A 19,372-nucleotide genomic window follows, 5' to 3' on the forward strand; every position below is an offset into this window, starting at 1 on the left:
TGTGATTGTCCTTTATTTCATTGCTAGCCCATAAAGAATATTGCCAGTGAGGTAGCTCCCATGGTCTCATTCTCATAAATCTTATGCATTCCTGTAAAATACACTTACACTGTATTTCATTTGGGTGCACGACACAAAATGATCCCTCATTTTCCAGAAGATAACACTCCTTGAACTGAAGAAAAACACATAACAAAGGTTGTTCTATAAATTCCCATTAATTGTTTGATTTCATTCCAGGACACTGAAGACCTTTTGATCCCTTTTAATTTACCTAGGCTGATAAAGTTATTTCCAGCTTTTCAGAAAAACTTAGAGCATTTAAAAAATCAGGCAGAGCTCTGTGCAATGCATTGACTGTAATTTCCCTCTTCATCCACTTTTAGCAAACACTGTAAAAAATATTTTTATAGAGAATAAAAAAGTCATTTATAGCACTGTCAGGGACATTTATTTTGTGTTTTTGTATTTTACTGGCAACCATTACTCACTTCAAGTCTTGCACTGGACTTTTCATGAAGAATAACTGACATAAGAAAATATGTGACAATTTTGCTCTTATTTAACATCCCATCAATGCCCATCCCATCAATTCCTTCAGAGTAAGCTCTGACAAGCATCCTTGTTAGGTGTGGCTCTGAATATGAGAAAGGTCTTATGTCATTTTATTCTCCTCTGCTGTTATTAAATGCCCTGAAATCTGAGGTGTAGGAGAAACCTTTGAGGTCAGCTGCCCTGTTCTTCCCACCAGGCTCATTCCCAATGTCTGGCTGTATTTTACTCAGTGCAATAATAGAGCAACTCAGGAAGAGCTTCTACCATTTCAGGTACTACCTTCCAGGCTAATAGTTCTCCCCAACAGGACATTAATCCTATTTGGTCTAATATTTCTTTTCCTTGATAACAACCTCATCATTCCATGTTTTGGTATCACACTAAAGCCCTGCTGTTCTCCTCTGGCAAAATCCTTAAATATTGTTGATCAGAGTACACATGGGCACTTGGTATCAACCACCTGGTCAACTGATGTAAACCTAAGTCAAGAGACAGGGGATAGAGGACAAAGAGTATTTTGAGTAATCCTTAGATCCAACTTCTTCCTCTCTTGGTTTCTGAGGAGCTGTAGGCTGATATGGAGTCAGTTAACTCAGAAGAAAAACTCTATTGAGTTAAAGAAAACAAAAAGCCCAATCCAGTTTCACCAGGCTTTACTAAATATAGCCTTCCCCAATGAAACTGTGGTCCATGGAGAGCCCGGGCGGGAGCAGGTTGTCCCTGAAGGACTGCAGCCCGGGGAAGGGCCCGCGCTGGAGCAGGGAGACGTGGGAGGAGGGAGGAGCGGCCCAGAGGGGATGGGGGGGGACCCACTGCAACCCCCGGCACCAGCCCCTGCACCGCCCCTCGGGGGGACACGAGTCGGGGGTCTGGGAGCAATGTGTGCACGTAGGAGAAAGACTTTTCTTTTAAACTAGGATAACTATTGCTATCTCTTTCCTTCATCCAAAGGGTTTACAAATTAATTTAAGATTTATTAGGCACTTTAAGCTTCATTTAAAGAGCAAAGAGAGGAAAATAGGTAGCTGTACTAAAACAAGCACGCAACTCTTGAACTCTTCAGTTGAAGTCCCCTCGTGCACCTAGTGCTATCAGAGCAGGAATATACTGACTAGCTGGAGTCATTTGCCAACCTATACTACTACTGCAGCTGCAGTAGTCTCTTTCTAGAATTCTTATGTTGAACTTTAGCTCCACTGTAACTGAGGGCTGAGTCATATCCTTGACAAATATCTATTGTAGCTGATGGCTTTTTATCAATGTGGCAAGTCATTCCCTCAAGCATCAACATGTTCTGTACTCTAAAACATATTGCTGGTTAATCTGAGAAAAGGTGATCAGGTTGGTTGCTGGCAACATTTTCTGAGAGAGAAAAAGTCATTCTGGGATGGTGAATTTGCACTTATGACTGAAAGGTCCTGTACAAAGCAGAATTCAAATCCAAGGGTTCATATCCAAGGAATTATGTTTAGATATAAGCAGAGCATTTTTATCCACTAGTATTTAGCAAGAGAGAAAACACGGGATGGTTCCCTTTCTCTGCCTCAACCGTCCTGAAGATTGACAGAGGGAACACAACAGACTTTAACAAAATTTTTTGTTAGGAACATACAGCAAGGGCTCTGTAATTTGCACTGTCCTTTGAAATGTGTAGCACTGCTTTTAATCACTTAAAGCCCAATACAGGCAAGTTGAGAACAGGAACACATGAAAGATCACCTAGCCAATTACCTGTACCTTGTGGAATTATAGCAGAGATGAATATAATACTGCATATTTATGTCATAATATGAAGCTTGATACTCTCAGGATGTGCCAAAATACATCTCTGTGACTGAGTGAACATGAAAGTCTTCCAAGATGAAAAGTTGTCCTCATTTCAAGGAATAAAAAAATACAAATGGAGTAGGGCTGCTATTGATGGAAATGATGTCCGCTAATGATGGGAGAGCTGGAAATGCAAATTGAGAAGCTGTCAAGCCATATGCAGTACAACTCACTAACGTCTCTGTCATCATATTACAAAAGGGAAAAGAACATCTGCAGTTTATCATGTTATGAGCAAAGACTGTATTATTAGCATTACCTAAAGAAACCACATTTTTGCTAATGATGCAGTCTGCAAATCAGCTCATGACTTTCCCTGTTTAAACTTTCAGATACAGCTCAAACTCACCTACAAAAAGCAGAAATTGTGATCTGGTGTAAAAAACCCCAACAAAAACTACAAAACAAACTATGACAATCCATGTACTATGATTTTGTGTACACCACCTGTTTAACTCAGCTCTGCTATGTGCACTCTGGTAACAGTCGTCATTATTTTCAGATCAAAAGAATTAAAAAATAAAAATCAATATTCTTCTCAATTTAATACTAGTTGCACAGTCCTCAGTTGAACCCTTCTGTTCTTAAGAAACACAACTTCACTTTTAAGCAAGCCAAGAAAAGACAGACTTGCAGTTTTTTAAGGCAGAAGACTGGTTGATAATTCTCCTACCTCCATAAAAGATTAGGTGTGACTTTGGAAAAAAGTTCTCCCAAAGTGGTCAGTCTTGGTTACTCAGTACTCTTTCACCCCAAGAGTTTGATTTTCAGAAGGGCCCAGTACTTAAAACTGCCTCATTGGGTGAATTTTCACATCTCCATTGACTTTACTGAAGCTTCAACAATCTGGAGCAGCTAATGATAAGACTCTTCCATAGGCAGGCAGGAAGAGTTCAAGCCAAAAAAACAAGTCCCAGTCCTGCAGTTGAACACAGCTCCAAAAGGTTCCCTCACATGCCAAACTCTCTGCCCACTTGGAGCTTAAAACATTTATTTGAATATTTGAATACCTTGCAGTATTATGTCTGCTACTTTCTTCCTTTCTCTGTTGTGCTAACAGGACTTGCTTATTCTTGAGACGTGGGGGGGGGGGAGGGGCGTGTGTGTGTTTTGGTTTGTTTTTTTAAAGTTTGCAATGCACATGTCCGTGTTGTGAGCAAATTTATTGGAACGTGAAAGCATTTTTCTTTTCCTTTATTAAGACCAAAGGCATTAAGTGCTATAATCTGTATGGGGGTTCTAGGATGCTGCATAGACTCAGAACTTTATAACTTCAGAAGAAACTTATTATAAAATTTTGAAAATCTTAGACTTGCAGCAATGTCACTTCTGTAACCTTGTTTGAAAACATGCCATTAAAAGCATTCATATCAAGTATATATACTCAAGGAGTGTAATTCCTTATTATAGCAGGAACAGTTGGTCTAACATTGTCATCTCTGTAGTACTCTTGTCTTTAGCCGTGATTTCATACAACCCAAAATATGTCGTAAAACAGCAAAGTAGAACTATGTAGTTCCTTTCTCTTTTCATCCCATGGATTTTGCAGGTAAGGGATAAAGATCCAGTACAAAGCCTCCATCAGTGCAGCTTCACATAAGTTAGGATGCTACAACAGCTGGTTAAAATCACTAGTATCAAGAAACTGTGCTGGGATCAAGAGGAACCACAAACATCCACAGAAACCAAACTACATCAAAAAGAAAGGCAGATCTCATCATCTTCTCTACTCAGCAAAGATAAATTACCCTCTGTGGATTTAATAAATTGGCGATGTAAAAAATTTTGAAACCTCCATTTCCCATACCCTCTCCTGTGCCTTTTGCCTTGCGAGGTCCAAATTTTCTCCTTCGTGTACAGATGCTTATACCATTCTGTAACATGACGTCCTTCCAGAACTAGTGTTCCTAGTTAATTTCTGTAAGACCTTTTGAAGAAGTCAGCTTCAAGTATCATAATCTTACCTTCCATTAAATAAGATTCTGCTGCCACTAAGTTTATTTGCAGCTCCCTTTTTCCATTTTTAAAAATCTTTGCACGATTCCAAGCCCTATCTCCCCTCTGTGCTGAACACATTCCCAGAAACATTTGATGTGTTCTTAGCTGTGCAGATCAGTTAGCCCATCAGTTACTCCACTTATGCATGCATAAGCTTTTAAAGAGTAATATTTGCCAAGTGTTAGCCTAAAGCCAGGACACTCCTCAGGTGTCAAAGAAAGAGGAAAAAACAGAGTATCAGATAGTGTAGTAAATGCTAATGAAAATTACTAGTGTGTGGGAAGAATGTATAATCTTCTGAAACAGGAGCTACTTGACTAACTTAAAACTGCTTGTCTCCCCTGAACTGAAAAGGTCATTTAACCCTCTGAAAAGATTAATTGGATAAAAAGAGTTGAATCTACACTAAAAACAATCTGTGCTGTTTGTGTGATAACAGAAGCAGAGCTTGCCAAGCAAAAGATTTAATTCTTACCTTTTTGGTCATTCCAAATCCAGACAAAAGACAACTGGAACAGCCATGGCCTCTCAGAACAAATGCCTGGTATAAACAAAGCTCTCTTTTCTTTATGCTTCTGAAAAAATACAAAAAAATACTTTGGACATTCACTTTGTAAAGTACAATGGCTTACATTAAAGAGGAAGTACTTATCTCCTCATAGCATTACAGACATTGCATATTCTAGAAAGAAGAAAATGTATTAATTATGGAGGCATGAAATCAGTGCGCAGTACTCAACACAGCTGAAAGTCCTTCCTGACTTACACCTCGTATGTTTCCAACCATTGCATTTCCAAGCAGAGTTGGGAAAAAACCTGGAACTTAAGAAAAGACCTGAACTGAAAAGTATTTCTAAAATAAAAAAAAAAGGATACAGAAAATTCACAAAAATATTTATGCTTTAGTGTAGGAAAATGTGATATAACTCATCAATTATAAATCAAGACTTAAATTACAGTACATATGCATGGCCATGATATACTGCAATTAAAATAAACCAAACCCAAAACCCTCCCTCCAAATACAGATGTACCTCTCATAAACATAAGTACTGAGTCTATCTGGAAATAATTTACTTAATAATCCTTGAGTGATGCATAGCAAAATAGTTTTCCGTGGCCCTCCCTCCATCAGATAATAATACAATTCATTGTTGAAGTGATTCAGAACGGTTTTAGATTAAGAACATAGTTGTTGCCACATATGATCATGATGCTCTTCCAAATGTGGTTTAACAGCAAGTGGGCCTTGAATATTTCAATAAATTCTGAGAAAACTCTTTGAGACCACCTTCTTCTCTTTCTGATAATACAAAGCATTATTCTTGCAAATCAACACTGAATTTTAACCAGTAATTACAAAAACCAAAGTCTGTTATACAGATTAATCAAGTTGATGCATTTGGTGCACCAGTTTCTATCACACTGCAAATGTTATTAAACACTTCATGGCTTATTCTAGTCAAGTTTACTGAACATATGAGAAATCAACACTGACATTTGTGACCAGCTCCAGCCAGTTACACCAAATGGCCAAAAGGTCTCCATCCTACAATGTAACACCCCGGGGGCTTCTTGTGCACTTTCAAGATTAAACCAGAGGAAACATAGCTACTGCCAAAGTTGAACGATTTTCAGTTCTTTTTCATTAACAAATTTAAATTCCCTATCACCACAGTTACGGGAGAAGCTACCACTGAATGTCTGCAGTCTGATTTTGTATAGCATTAATAGAACCCAGCAGATATAGAAGAGGCAGACAACCAATTCAAAACACTTAAGTCAAAAGCTTTTTTCCACTTTTCTACCCAGAATGCCCATAAATAAGTTCAATCACATAAAAAGGTCCGCCTAGACTTCATTATGCTGCTTTCTTGATTAAAGACTACTAACTGGAGGAATAATTTATTAGAGTCAATGCAAAACAGCATTTTTTACTTAGCTGTAAAAGGAAGCCAACACTTAAATCAGAGCATTAGAAGAAAACATGACAATTTTGTTATTAATAACTTTTATAGCTCAAATTTAAAAATAGTAAATCAGAAACAATTCAAGATTCATGAACAAAAGTCTGGAACTATATACATGCATAATTAAGAATATCTAGATTCTTGTCAATATTTACTTAAGTTTTTTGTACACGTTCTTTCACACAGTCATATTTACAAGTATGTCTGTTTAAAACATATGAACATACATCTTTTATAGCATTTACAAATCATTTGAATATAATTTTTTCCTTAAAAACAAAACAATATTTCATTGATTTGACAGATTTGGTTTCATCACATGGTACTGGACACGTATTTATCCAGTGGGATTCTGGTACCCAGAATTATCATATATGGCTTTAAATACCTTCCAAACTCAAAGGATCATCTCACAAGTACAAACTACAGTCCATCTGTGGTATGTTTCTAATTAAAGTCTTGAGCCTTTGTTTGGGTTAGATCCACAACTCGGCAAACACATTCTAAGCATGTACTCAGAAATAAGAAGCCCTTCTAATTTAAAGAAAAACCAACTCTGCTTCCAGTCAATTCCAAGTACATATTAAGTATGCATGAAATGCGATTTATGGACTTTTCTAGACATTCTAGCTACCTTTATAGGTGTTTTATTATTGTGGGATAACACAGTTTTGAACAGACAATATTTGTGGGGATTTACAGGAATCAAGTGAGAGATCTTTTAAGAAGGGAAGAATATTTTTTCCTCAAAGTATGAACATTTTTTAGAAAAAAGTCTGAGAAGATTTTGTACACAGTATGCCTAAGTTACTGATACAATCCAACCAGTCAGATCACTATCTAGTAACAAGGTCTTGCTTCACAAATTAACTGAAAATGTGTCAGCTTGCTTGCTTTTGGTTAGGAAAAAAACCCCAAACTTTTGGCTTTGGCAAATCAAGTAGCCATCTCCTTTGAACACTGTTCTCTAGAGCTCCTGCACGGATTGTTCCACAGTTTGTTCTTCTACAGGCTGCATAGCTTCCTGAACATAAACTATGAATTCTGAAGCCTCACCACCCTGCGTATAGACAGTCACCGTCTCAATTCCCTCCACTTCATCTGATGAGACTACCAGGTGATGCTGTTCAGACAGCTCCACTGAAGCCTGCTGCAGTGTCTCTTGAATCATCAAAGTGTGATTGGCTGATTGCTCCTCTTCTTTTACCTAAGGAGAAATTGAAGAGGTTACAGAAATTTCACCTTTCCAGTAAGTACCCGGTAGTGTGATGATTAATGGAAATACAGGACAGAAATTAGAAATCAGATAGTTTTGAAAGAAAATGTCAGTTTTACAGAAAACTTGTTGTGAGCACTTCTGATTAATAAGTGTATAGCTAGACAGAATACTGAAAGCAGTAACACAGCATCTCGGTTACATGCACAGAGACCTGTAAAGTACCAGGAACGTAGGTCTTTGGAGACAGCTTTAATCTCTCAGCAGTCATTCATTCAAAACTGCTCTTATTTAAATAAATCTGAAGCCAAACAATTCCTCTAGCAGCACTGAGATGAGAATCCATCGAAAACCACAGAAAAAACATCTACTGTACCCATTGCTTTCTTTTTCTTCTTTTTTTTTCCTAGCCAACCTATTGTTCATGGAAGAAAAATTTCATTGTAAACCTTAATGACATTTATTAGAAAACTGTGAAATGTAAATATTACTGTAATAGATTCCTAAGACCTACTGTTTGTGAGGCCGCAATTTTTACATTATTGAAAGGACAGTGACAGAAACAATTGAAAATAAAAGATTTTTTACTGAACATTTTGTTTCTTGTCAAAAAGAAAAAAAAAAAAAAACACAATTTGGTATTGAATTTCAAAGAATTCAAACAGCTGTCCATCAATTATTAAAATACAGTACTTACCAGAATTCAAGAACAAATCTTAATTCTTTACCAGATCCATACAAAATTCCTATGCAAAGTACTCCAGGCCAGTAAAAACACACCAGAAAACTGTAAGTCATGTGGAGGAAATGCATTCTTCTCAAGTGTTAGTGATAAAATAATGTACTTTTGAGGAAAGAATGAAATAGCAATTTTTTGGTATGCAAGATATATGCATAGGCATTTGATAGCTATTTTCAGTACAATACCACTCCCTGTGTTCATTGAAGAGAGCTGTTTTATTTGCTGGATCATAAATGCCAACCCACCTGCAAATGCAACATGCAGTTAATCAAATCCTCTCTTCCTTCTTTTTTCAGAAAATGGGTTGTTTTTGTTAAGGCCTATTTCTCCTTCATTTAGGCTTAGCAAATGTTTTATGAAGCAAGCTTCCAGAGATAAATCATGTTTATTTCTCACTGTAAGAAAGCAGCCAATTGAATTTGTAGGAGGTCACATTCTCTACAACAAATACTTTTTTCATATCATCAAGTCCATCTATAAATTGTCCACTTACACAAACAACAGGAAACAAAGACAGAATTGCTGGCTCACCTACATTTTATGATGGAAAGCAAAACTCCATGGTACTTCCAATAACCATACAAAGTGTAATAAAGAAGAGGACAAAGGATTGATAGACATCAGTTTACTGGATCTCAGTGTACCCTTGTATCTCACAGCAGCATATGGTGTGCTCTTCACAGCACTGAACTCGTAAGCACTCTTAAAAAGAATAGGTCAAACATGGTAGATACTGCAAAGTGTGGAATCTAAATTATGCAAATTAGAAAGGGGCTATTTTTTTAATTAGAAGCTGATTCAAAAGTTCTTGTCCAATTCTCATTTATATGTATCCTGGGTTCAGCTGGGCTAGAGTTAATTGTCTTCCTAGTAGCAGGTATAGTGCTATGTTTTTGAGTTCGGTATGAGAAGAATGTTGATAACACACTGATGTTTTCAGTTGTTGCTAAGTAGTGTTTATACCAAGTCAAGGATTTTTCAGCTTCTCATGCCCAGCCAGCAAGAAGGCTGGAGGGGCAAAAGAAGTTGGGAGGGGACATAGCCAGGGCAGCTGACCCAAAGTGGCCAACAGCGTATTCCATACCATGGGACGTCACATCTAGTTTAGGAACTGGAGAGAGCGGGGCCGGGGGGATTGCTGCTCGGGGACTAACTGGGCGTTGATCAGTGGGTGGTGAGCAATCACACTGTGCATCATTTGTATATTCTAATCCTTTTATTATTACTACTGCCATTTTATTAGTGTTATCATTATCATTATTAGTTTCTTCTTTTCTGTTCTATTAAACCGTTCTTATCTCAACCCACGAGTTTTACTTCTTTTCCCGATTTTCTCCCCCATCCCACCAGGTGGGGAGGGAAGTGAGTGAGCAGCTGCGTGGTGCTTAGTTGCTGAATGGGCTTAAACCATGACAATATAACATTGTTTTGTAAACAGCAGTATTGGAACAATCAACTTCAAGAAAATATGATTAAGATCAGTATTGTTGCTTAAGAGGGGAACAGGAACAGAAGGGAAGAACTACACCAAAGATTCCAAGCGTGTGTTCGACTCCTTAGAGACCAGCAAGGAGAAAAAGAATTCCTCTATTTGTTTTCCTGATGCTCTTTTCTAATTTCTTTTTTTTCCCCCCCTAAGCAACCATTCTCATTGTTGTACACTGACGTTTCTTTTAACTTTTTCATTCTGTGTTTAAAATATCTGTCAGATGAAGGTTTCAGAGATGCACAAACCCCTTAGGACTTCATTTCACTTTGACCTTTCACTCAATTCATCAGGCTATACAAAGCTTTTTCTTGAACAATAACAAGTATGTTCAGGTGTTAAATTATTCAGAGGTCCCAGAGTCAGTATGCCTGTAATATATTGATGAGATATATATGGTTTTTATCTGGTGAAAGATTTAACATCTAAAGAGAATCTTGCCGTTGTCACTGACCTTAATGCAACAGCACAATCGTACCTACTGATGATGACTCTGGCTTTGTTGCACAGGATTCAGATTATAGGGATAAAACTACAGGAATGGGCTGAAGTCCCTTCTACATTCTGTTTCTTTTACTAAGCATATCTGAACATTTTAACTGAAAGTTACATTAAACAGCTCCTGCTGAAGCTCAAGTTCAACATCCTACAAAAGTGAATGATGCTGGATGCTTGTCTTGACACAATAAAATTTGCAACCACCCTCAGAAAAACTAATTTATGTTGTCACAAAATATGGGTATCACCGAAGTACCCTTTACTAATGGGAGCTTGAGCCTCTTTTCGAAAAGCAAGGAGCTAATCATGAAAAGAAACTTAGCACTGTTAACTTCCTTCTCTTGTTCTTCTCCATGCACCCCCCCTTTTTTTTCTTTATTTATTAAAGAAACCCTAAGTCCTACTGAAAGCAATAGGAATTTGATTACTGTCCTCTCCACTTTCCTGAGGCTACCTGCTCCATTGTCAGCTATTGTGTGAAAGGAAAGGACATACACAAGATCTACTAATGAAGATCATAATAGGTGGGCAAAAGTCTAATCACTAGCAAATTCAGATAGGAAGCTGCAGTTAAAAATGTTAGATAATTAAAATCTCCCAGCTTGTTATGAATCAGCTCACAATTACAGTCCTTGATGCTAGACATCCTCAAACAAATACACAAATAGTGGTGTTTAAAATTTGTCCCTCTAACTATATATTATGCACTAACTTCTCCTGTGGTAGCGCGCTATACACAATCCTCTGACAACATGCCTCAGGCCCGAAAAATTACACTACATTTGCTAAGAGCTGCAAGAATGCACAACACAGTCTGAGAAGGATCTCATATAGTCTCACTTTAGTCACTTCAAACCAAAACTTATAAATAATTTTAAATATAGTTTTGTGAGTGTACATAAATAACGAAGAAAGGAAAATAAATAAAGCACAGTTGACACAAAAATGAAATGAAACCAGAATCTCATTCAATTCAATAGCAGCAATCTAATACTTATTCAGTTTTATATGTTTTTGAAATGAAAATGGCCAATAAAGAAAGTTAATTTAACCTCCCTACCTGACTTTATCGATGTGGTTTTATTACCCTTGTCATGCAGGGTAAAGAAGACTAATGCCCTTATTTCTGGTGTTTCTAGCTTCCAGTATCTTTTTTGGACAGCTATCTGTAATCCTTTTAGTTTGACAAATCACCACATTATTTTGGATATTTACATTTCAAATCAGTTCAATGTTTACATGCTTCTGCTTGGTTCCTATTAGATTGTTCCACAGGGAATAATCTCAAAACGTTAATTTACATCCCTCAAATTGATGAAACAGTGGGACAGCTGCCATCAGAATGAATGAAGTCACTACACTCAATTCTTTTTATTGGCGTCTGAAATCTTTTGAAGAGTAGCATCCAAGACCTCTTTTCTGTTTGAGAGCCAGCTGAAAAGCATCTGGCTGCTTATCCTTTGCTAAAGAATGACAGCAAGAAGCTGAAGCCACACACAGCTGGCATATTAAATCAATTCAGTACCTGCATAAATATTCTTCACTAGCTAAATGTGTCTCTCACAAAGGCCAATGGGACTATCACCCCCACGTCTTCATAAGAAGCTCAACATTTCTAAATTATAAATGTTCTTAATATAAATATCCAAGGACCATCCAAATACATGTAAGTGACATTAAAAACGGGTATCTCTTAGAGGAATCTTTCTCTCAAAACAAGGAAGTCTTTTTTAATTTGAGAGAAATTAATTCAAGCCATTAAGGAAAATATACTTCTTCCCTTCCCTGAAAAGGAGTAAAAAAAGTTTTGCAGTAAGATGCTAAAGCCGCTTTCTTATTATAGAACTCATCCTGAGAAATAATGAATATCTTCAATATTCTTTTAAGTCAGCAGGAGTTGCAGGTCCATAGAGTTTAAAACAGTCTTGCTGGGCTTGACCCAAAATCCTCTACAGAAACTCTCCCTTGATTTCAGATTGAATGCTGCCTTTCAGTTTACCATGAAGAACAAAAGTTAATCACAGAGATCCTGTAGGATTTCAAAACGTTTTACTAGGTTACAGATGCTCCTATTTATATCATAAGACACCACAGTAAGAAAATATACACAATACTACAGAAAGGATTAAAAGGAAAAGTAAATATAAGCATTCTAGATGACAGAGAGCACCTGAATATGCGATGTGCCAGCTTACATTGGTGCCTACGGGACTGTCTCTACCATTTTGTTCAGTGCCATTTGAATAATTTGAACTCTCTCTCTCTCTCAGTTCTAGTTTACCTATAGATATACTGCGTGAAAAACACATGCTGACACACACAAAACCCACTATAATTTGATCATATGAACCTCTATAATGAGCTACAAAACAATCTGGTGCACAGTAGCTTCAGAATAATAAGAGACTTGAATATGAAAGACTTGCTTTGCATAAAATAAAAAATGCAAGGTGGCAAACAAATCTTCATACTGGTGATGTAGATTTTTAAAAAGTTTTAGCAATTGGCTGGTTGAATATATCCTGACAGGGAGACTGTGACTGGCAACTTCACTCAGCTGGCAAAAAGTTGTAGCACCAGATTTCCTTCTGAGGAAGTATGGCAATGCTGTCATCATTTCAAGAGCTCTAACAGGATAGTAATCTTGATGTGAGACTTTTTCTGTATGTTACACAGATGACAAGATCTCCACAAAGGCTGAGAAAACAGGGCCATGTGCCCCAGTTATAACTTTCCTTTGCTGGTACCGTTATGTTAAGCATCAGATTGTTCCATGACCTAAAGCAACCACAAACTTGACAATCAACCTATATATAACTCCATATATTGGCAAATTTTCTAGATGAACACCAGCACACAGCATTATGTAGATACAAATCAGAGCCAGACTGAAATATAAGGTGTGTTCTGAAGTACAACATTGTTTTGAGTTTGTATGGCACAGTTTTGGTAGCAGGGCAGGGGCCGCAGGGCTGGCTCCTGTGAGAAGCTGCTGGAAGCTTCCCCAGCTCCAAGTTGGACCCACCTCTGGCCAAGGCTGAGCCCATCAGTGATGGTGGTAACACCTGTGGGAGAACAGATTTAAGAGGGGAAACCTGCAGTGAGTGAGGGGATTGGGATGTGAGAGGAACCCCTCTGCAGATCCCGAGGTCAGTGAGGAAGGAGGGGAGGAGGAGCGGGGAGGAGGGGATGCCCCCGCAGCCCGTGGTGAGACAAGATGGCAGGCTGTCCCCCCCAGCCCATGGAGGGGAGTGGGGGAGCAGATGTCCACGCCAGAGCAGGGGGATGCCCCCCAAGATGGCCGTGACTCCATGGGAAAGCCCACACTGGAGCAGTCTGTGCCTGAAGGACTGCAGCCCGTGGGGGGTACCCATGCTGGAGCAGTTCGTGAAGAACTGCAGCCTGTGGGAGGTCTCATGTTGGACAAGTTCGTGAAGGACTGTCTCCTGTGGGAGGGACCCCACGCTGGAGCAGGGGACGAGTGAGGAGTCCTCCCCCTGAGGAGGAAGGAGTGGCAGAGACAACGGGTGGCAAGCTGACCCCAACCCCCATTCCCCGTAAATCAGGAGTGGAGTTGAGCCGGGAAGGATGGAGGGGTGGGGGGAAGGTGTTCTAAGGTTTTGGTTTACTTCTCATTATCCTTGGTTTTTATTTGGTTGGTAGTAAATTAAATTGATTTTGTTTCTTCCCCAAGTTGAGCCTGTCTTTTGCCCATGACCATAACTGGTGAGTGATCCGTCCCTGTCCTTGTCTCAACCCATGAGCTTTTCTTTATATTTTCTGCTCATCATCCCACCAGGGGGGAGGAGTGAGCGAACAGCTTTGTGGTGCTTTGTTGCTGGCTGGGTTTAAACTACGACAAATGTGCAGTAGCCTTTGACAGGACAGCCATGCTAATATAATTAGATATTTATTTTTTGAAGATGTGTTACACTATAAAATTCTGTTCTCTGATCAGCTTCAAGCTGATGTCTAATCTTTGCTGTGCATTGCTACCGCTGTCACTTTGAAGAAAGTGACCGTTACAATGGCAGGATTTTACTGGAGCCTGAAGAGATCACAGAGTAAAAGGATGAAAGGAACTAAAATAAAGGGTGAAATGCATGGAAAGCCAGTGTTTTCTTAAGTTTGATAAAGATCTCCTTAGTTAGTGAAACAGTTGATATACCTACTCTTCAGAGCAAATTATATAGAAGTCTGGGTTGAAAATAGGTTACTATGCTTTTCAGAAATAGAGTTAACCCTACACTCCAAGATATGGAGGTAGTAAGAACATCAGTCCTGTCTCTTATTTCTGAATGTGAGAAAAAGAGAAAGAATTCAACAGCCAGTTACTGCTGTTTATTGTTAATATTAGTGTAGTGCTTTGGAACAGGACCTGGATTGTATCAGGTATGCTACATGCAAAAAGTACTTCATGCCCCAAAGGCCTTATAATTTCAATATAAAACAAGAGACAGTAAGCAGACACAGACAAAAGGAGGTGGGGGAGTACAACATAAATGAGACAGTGTTAGTTTTGTGCGATAGACATTAGTATCAATATACCAATAGCCTAACCACAGATAATTACTGTCATCATATTTTTGAAGAGTAATTGAGAGAAGACAATGAGGTACAAATTGCTCTTCATTAAAAATCCACATAACTAAGCACAATATGGAAGAAGGCATTAAGAAACTTGTTTAAAAAAAGTATTGAGCAATGAAATCTTTATGGACTGAGCAAAGGCAGGAGTCAAAATCTTTACAGCTAATGAGAAATGGGACACTAAGTCAGAAAGGAGTAAAAAGCCTTGGAAATGAAAACAAGCTTTTGTTTGATATGGCAAAAAAGGAACATCAAGTGAACAGAGTAAAAGAGAGTGATGCAAGAGGGGCAGATAAAAATAATCTTTGAATTTTTCTGCAAGAATACAAAAGGGGCAAAACGTAATCAGTGAATGACAGAAAAAAGTCTATCAGAGTTAACTAGCATAAAATAATGATGACTTGGACAACCATTTTAGCTAAGTGGTTGAAAGTGGGGAAATGTTTCTTCACAAGAAACTCAGTATTTAAATCAAGCAAATGTTTAACTTGGAACAGACTTCTTCAGGATCAGTTAATAACCTTATTTGATATATATATGCTAACTGAAAGAAATAACTACACATCAAGGTAGTTTGTAGTTAAACATTCTCTCTCTCTCTGTTCGAGTCTATATACAGGTATATTGTGTGAAAAACAAGTGTTTGAACATAGACCTGCAGGCACTGTAAATCAAGGGTGGCTGTGATACTGGCATGACTGCTCATCCTCCAATCCTGCCTTTATATTCAGCATGTGAGCTAGGAAAATAGTACACCTATATAAATAACGAACAGCCTCTGCTAGCAAAATAAACAAAACCCCAAATTAATTAATCTCCACCCTAAGGCATAAGGGCCAAAGTATATCTGTAATAGGACACAGAGAATCAAATATGCAGAAAGTAAAGTGACTTGGTTTACATTTTCAGTCCCTCCACCTTGCTATATGCTGTTCCCACAAAACTGCTTTCTCCCCAATTTCTTGTCTGTGTTTACCATCCACTATGAATGATATTTCCTGCCTTTTATAAGAATTTATTAGCCTCTTTCCCAGATATTCTTCAAAGTTAGCACTCTTTGCTCTCACCTTTTCCCTACCTTGTTACTTTTTTTGGTCTTTAAGCAGTGCAGAACAACTCAAATACCATGCCATAAAGAAATACCTTCATTACCTCTGTCAGAAAGAGATCCAGACTGATCACTAGTAACTGAAAAGGACTCAAGCTGACAAGGATACATTTCTCCTGCCATGCTGTGATCAAAGCTTCAGTGTGTATTTTTGCCAGTCTCAGATCATACTGGTAAAACTTCATATTATTAACTCTTTTTCTTGGGCATTTTGGTGTGTACTACGTTCCTTAGCAGTTGTATGTTTTCATCTGTCTTCAACAAGATTTCTCCCAAATTAGACACCAGAAATGTTTAACTTTGATAACAGGTTACTATGCTGACTCTCAGGCAAGACTGAAGTGAAGTTGTTTCAAGCTCCAGACACAAACTTTGAAAGGCCTCACACACATGACAGTATCAGAGCCAACAATGATTCCTATTTCCCAATCATAATCCAAGCTAAACAGGGCTACCTTTGCATTTTGGGGGTTTAAAATCGTAAGCTGAATCCCGATTCAGGCTGGGATTGGTTATTGCTATGTTGTCAAAGTGTCTTCTCTTATAAATCATTCCTATGAACAAAAAATATGAAGTTTCCAAAGTCAGAACTGAAGTTTTTTTCTTCTCAACACCCAATTCAGGAGCTGGGGGCTTTGAATAGACAATCTGATCTTGATTTCACCTCCATTATAATGCGTACTCATGATTTAAGATACTTGCAAGAAGACTACATGCAACCCAGAAGAGTAATTTAATAGAAGAACACCTCGAACATGGTATCCTTTCTGTCTTGTGACTTAGTAGAAAACAATTTTAAAAATGTACCAGTCAGATCTAATACACTGGTCATCTTGCAATATGCTGAGAAGGACTTATGGTTAAAGACAGAGTTTGCCTCTGCAGGCAAAAGTCTTGCATTATCCTGAAACACGACAAATACTGCACACTGAAGGTATCTGAGGACACAGGTTAGGGGAAATGCTGAAGCATGAAGATGGCAGCATTACTGATAGATACATCTGGATTCACACCTAATTTTAACGATCAAGTGTGAATGACACTTTTATGGGTGAAAAGTAAGGAAGACGACAGCTGTGGGAGAAAGTTCCAGGGAGGAAATGGGAGACAAAGATAGCAACAATGTAGTGTAACATTTACAGCAGAAAATACTTTTAAAACATGCTAATAATTTAGGATTCAGAAGAATTTTCTTGGTGCAAATTTAGAAATATGAAGGCAACTTGCAAGAGCTACGTAAAAATGAGATATGAAGCTAAGAACTGATAAAAAAAATGGATAATGTATGTCCTTAGAGAAGAAGAAAAAACCCAACATAACAGCATAAATATCAGAACAACTACAATAAATGTTGTTAAGGGAAAAAAATGGAACCAAGCTGCTAAGCAAGGACTCAGTGAGGCCATTAAAGAACAAGAGTGGAAATTCAGTGACAGATGATGCTGATATATTGCTGACATCCTGAATGAATTTTTTGTCTCACAATCCACAAGAGAAGCTGAAGGTCACAGAACAAAGTGTGGAATAAATTTTCCAATAGGAAAGTGAAATATGAATGTTTTAAGATCACTTCAAGGTTAACAATTAGGAACTTGGCATAATTAAAACCTGACAAAGTCGTAGGTACAAATGAGTGATATCCCACAGAAAGCAACTCAGTATTGAAGAATGAAGAAAAGCTTGCAATTCTGAATAGGAGTGGATTACAGTGACGTTAATACCATTTAAAGACTTCTTTGCCTCAAATGAAAAATGGGTGTGGCTGTAATTCTAAAGCAATCTTCTGGTGGGAAGACAAGAACTGGAAAATAACTAAAGCTGTATAACAGATCAAAGAGACTCTGATAAAACACTGATTTATATAGAAAATTAAAAGAGAAAAAATTAAAAAAGAAAAATGAAAGGAGAAAAATTTAAAAAAGAAATAAGCATCATCATCTACAGACCTCCTTTGGTCCTTGCTCTGCTCCCATAAAGCCCACTAAAGGTAACTATGCAGTCAGTCAGCTGTCAGTAGCTGATTCTGATTCTCCCCTGGGAAATCACAGATCTGCACATTTCTGCACATACAAAGTGAAAAGTCACTGAGGCTACTAGAGAAAGAAATGAGTAGGCATTCCAGGACACTCAAGAAATGTGTTAGTAGAGGAACGGTGCTTCAAGCATCAAAGCAAGGCATTAGTAAAATCCAGCGTAAACAGAGGTAGCACAAGATCACTCAGCTTGAGATGTACTTAAATTCTTCACTGATTTTGCTTCTGTGCAACTTCAAGTTAGGGGAAAGAAGGCATTTTATATTAACAAGACTCTAAAGCGGAGGGGAAGAAAACAAAAAAGAAAAGCAGCAAAGAGATTCTGTGCTCTGAGAATCCAATATTTGATTTGATATAAGAGTGGAGCTTGTAACAGTTTGACATCAGACCACTGAGAGTCACTGATGTATACAAGGCAAGGGAAAAAGACGTGATCAATGCTTAGCAGCTTGTAAACTCAAGAGGCTAGAAATATGGATTAAAAAGCGAGGAAGAAAATTAATTTGGAATATAAACATTTACTTACAAAAAGGTATCAGCAAATTCAGATGGTCTAATAAGGAAGACAATAGATTTTAAGATGAATCAGACATTGATCAGATTTAATACTTGGAGGAGGAGGAATCACTGAATTTTTTTAATTATGTATTTTTAAAGTTTAACATTCAAATATCAAAACGCAGTTTCTCCTTGGCAGCTGCTAGTACAACAGTCACTTTCTCCTACTCTTTTAGTAGAAAGGCCTCAAAAGATGCATTTTTAAGGGAAGAACAGGTTTCAGTAATATTGACAGACGGCATAGACAAACACCAATGGCTAATACTACATTCAACCCTTGAATAGGTCATACGTATAGCATAGCATGCATGTTGGCAGTGACTCTACTGTTAAGTTGTTTTGAAACTTGTACATAACAGGACTAAAATGTCTCTTCTCTCTAATGACTGAATTTAGTTTCCAAATTTGGATCTGTTATTCTTCAAAAAAACCCCAAACTCTCATGTGGTTTCTAATCAAAATACCTGTTAAGTGTTGCAAAAGAACATCTCAAAATGCTTTGTCTTGACATTCTGCCTTGGCTCCCTGACAATTGGGCAGCAAGTTTAGGAATTATACAAATACTGCCTTCACAGGCTATAGAATTCCCACTTCTATGGAGCACTCATGAATTCAACGTTCACAACACTACAAAAAAACACTAAACTCAAAAGTTAGTTCTAGCACTCAGAATAATCAGAGTTTTGGTTCATTTAATAAAAAGAGTTACTGAAACACTTCAGGAATTTAAGACTTCTCAGGTACTTTCCTTCCCTCACCTATCAACCACATTGAGCACAGAGACCCCAATG

The 19,372-nt window shown here is 37.9% G+C and overlaps 1 protein-coding gene across 6 annotated transcripts in view; it reads right to left on the minus strand.

The window, feature by feature from the left end:
* Positions 1-5,074: 5,074 nt before the first annotated feature.
* The window catches only part of ZFAT (zinc finger and AT-hook domain containing), a 101,019-nt gene continuing 86,721 nt past the window's right edge, over positions 5,075-19,372 (minus strand). For 4 of the 6 annotated variants that reach the window (XM_075023999.1, XM_075024004.1, XM_075024003.1 and 1 more), the window contains one exon: positions 5,075-7,557. In XM_075023999.1, coding sequence (XP_074880100.1) covers positions 7,318-7,557 — 240 coding nt within the window. In that variant the 3' untranslated portion in view covers positions 5,075-7,317. Of the gene's footprint in view, positions 7,558-8,553; positions 8,704-19,372 lie in introns of those variants that run through there. The other 2 variants (XM_075024000.1, XM_075024005.1) reach the window with 2 other exon arrangements.

The sequence above is a fragment of the Buteo buteo genome, chromosome 3, assembly GCF_964188355.1.
Source record: "Buteo buteo chromosome 3, bButBut1.hap1.1, whole genome shotgun sequence".
In the NCBI taxonomy this organism is placed as follows: domain Eukaryota; kingdom Metazoa; phylum Chordata; class Aves; order Accipitriformes; family Accipitridae; genus Buteo; species Buteo buteo.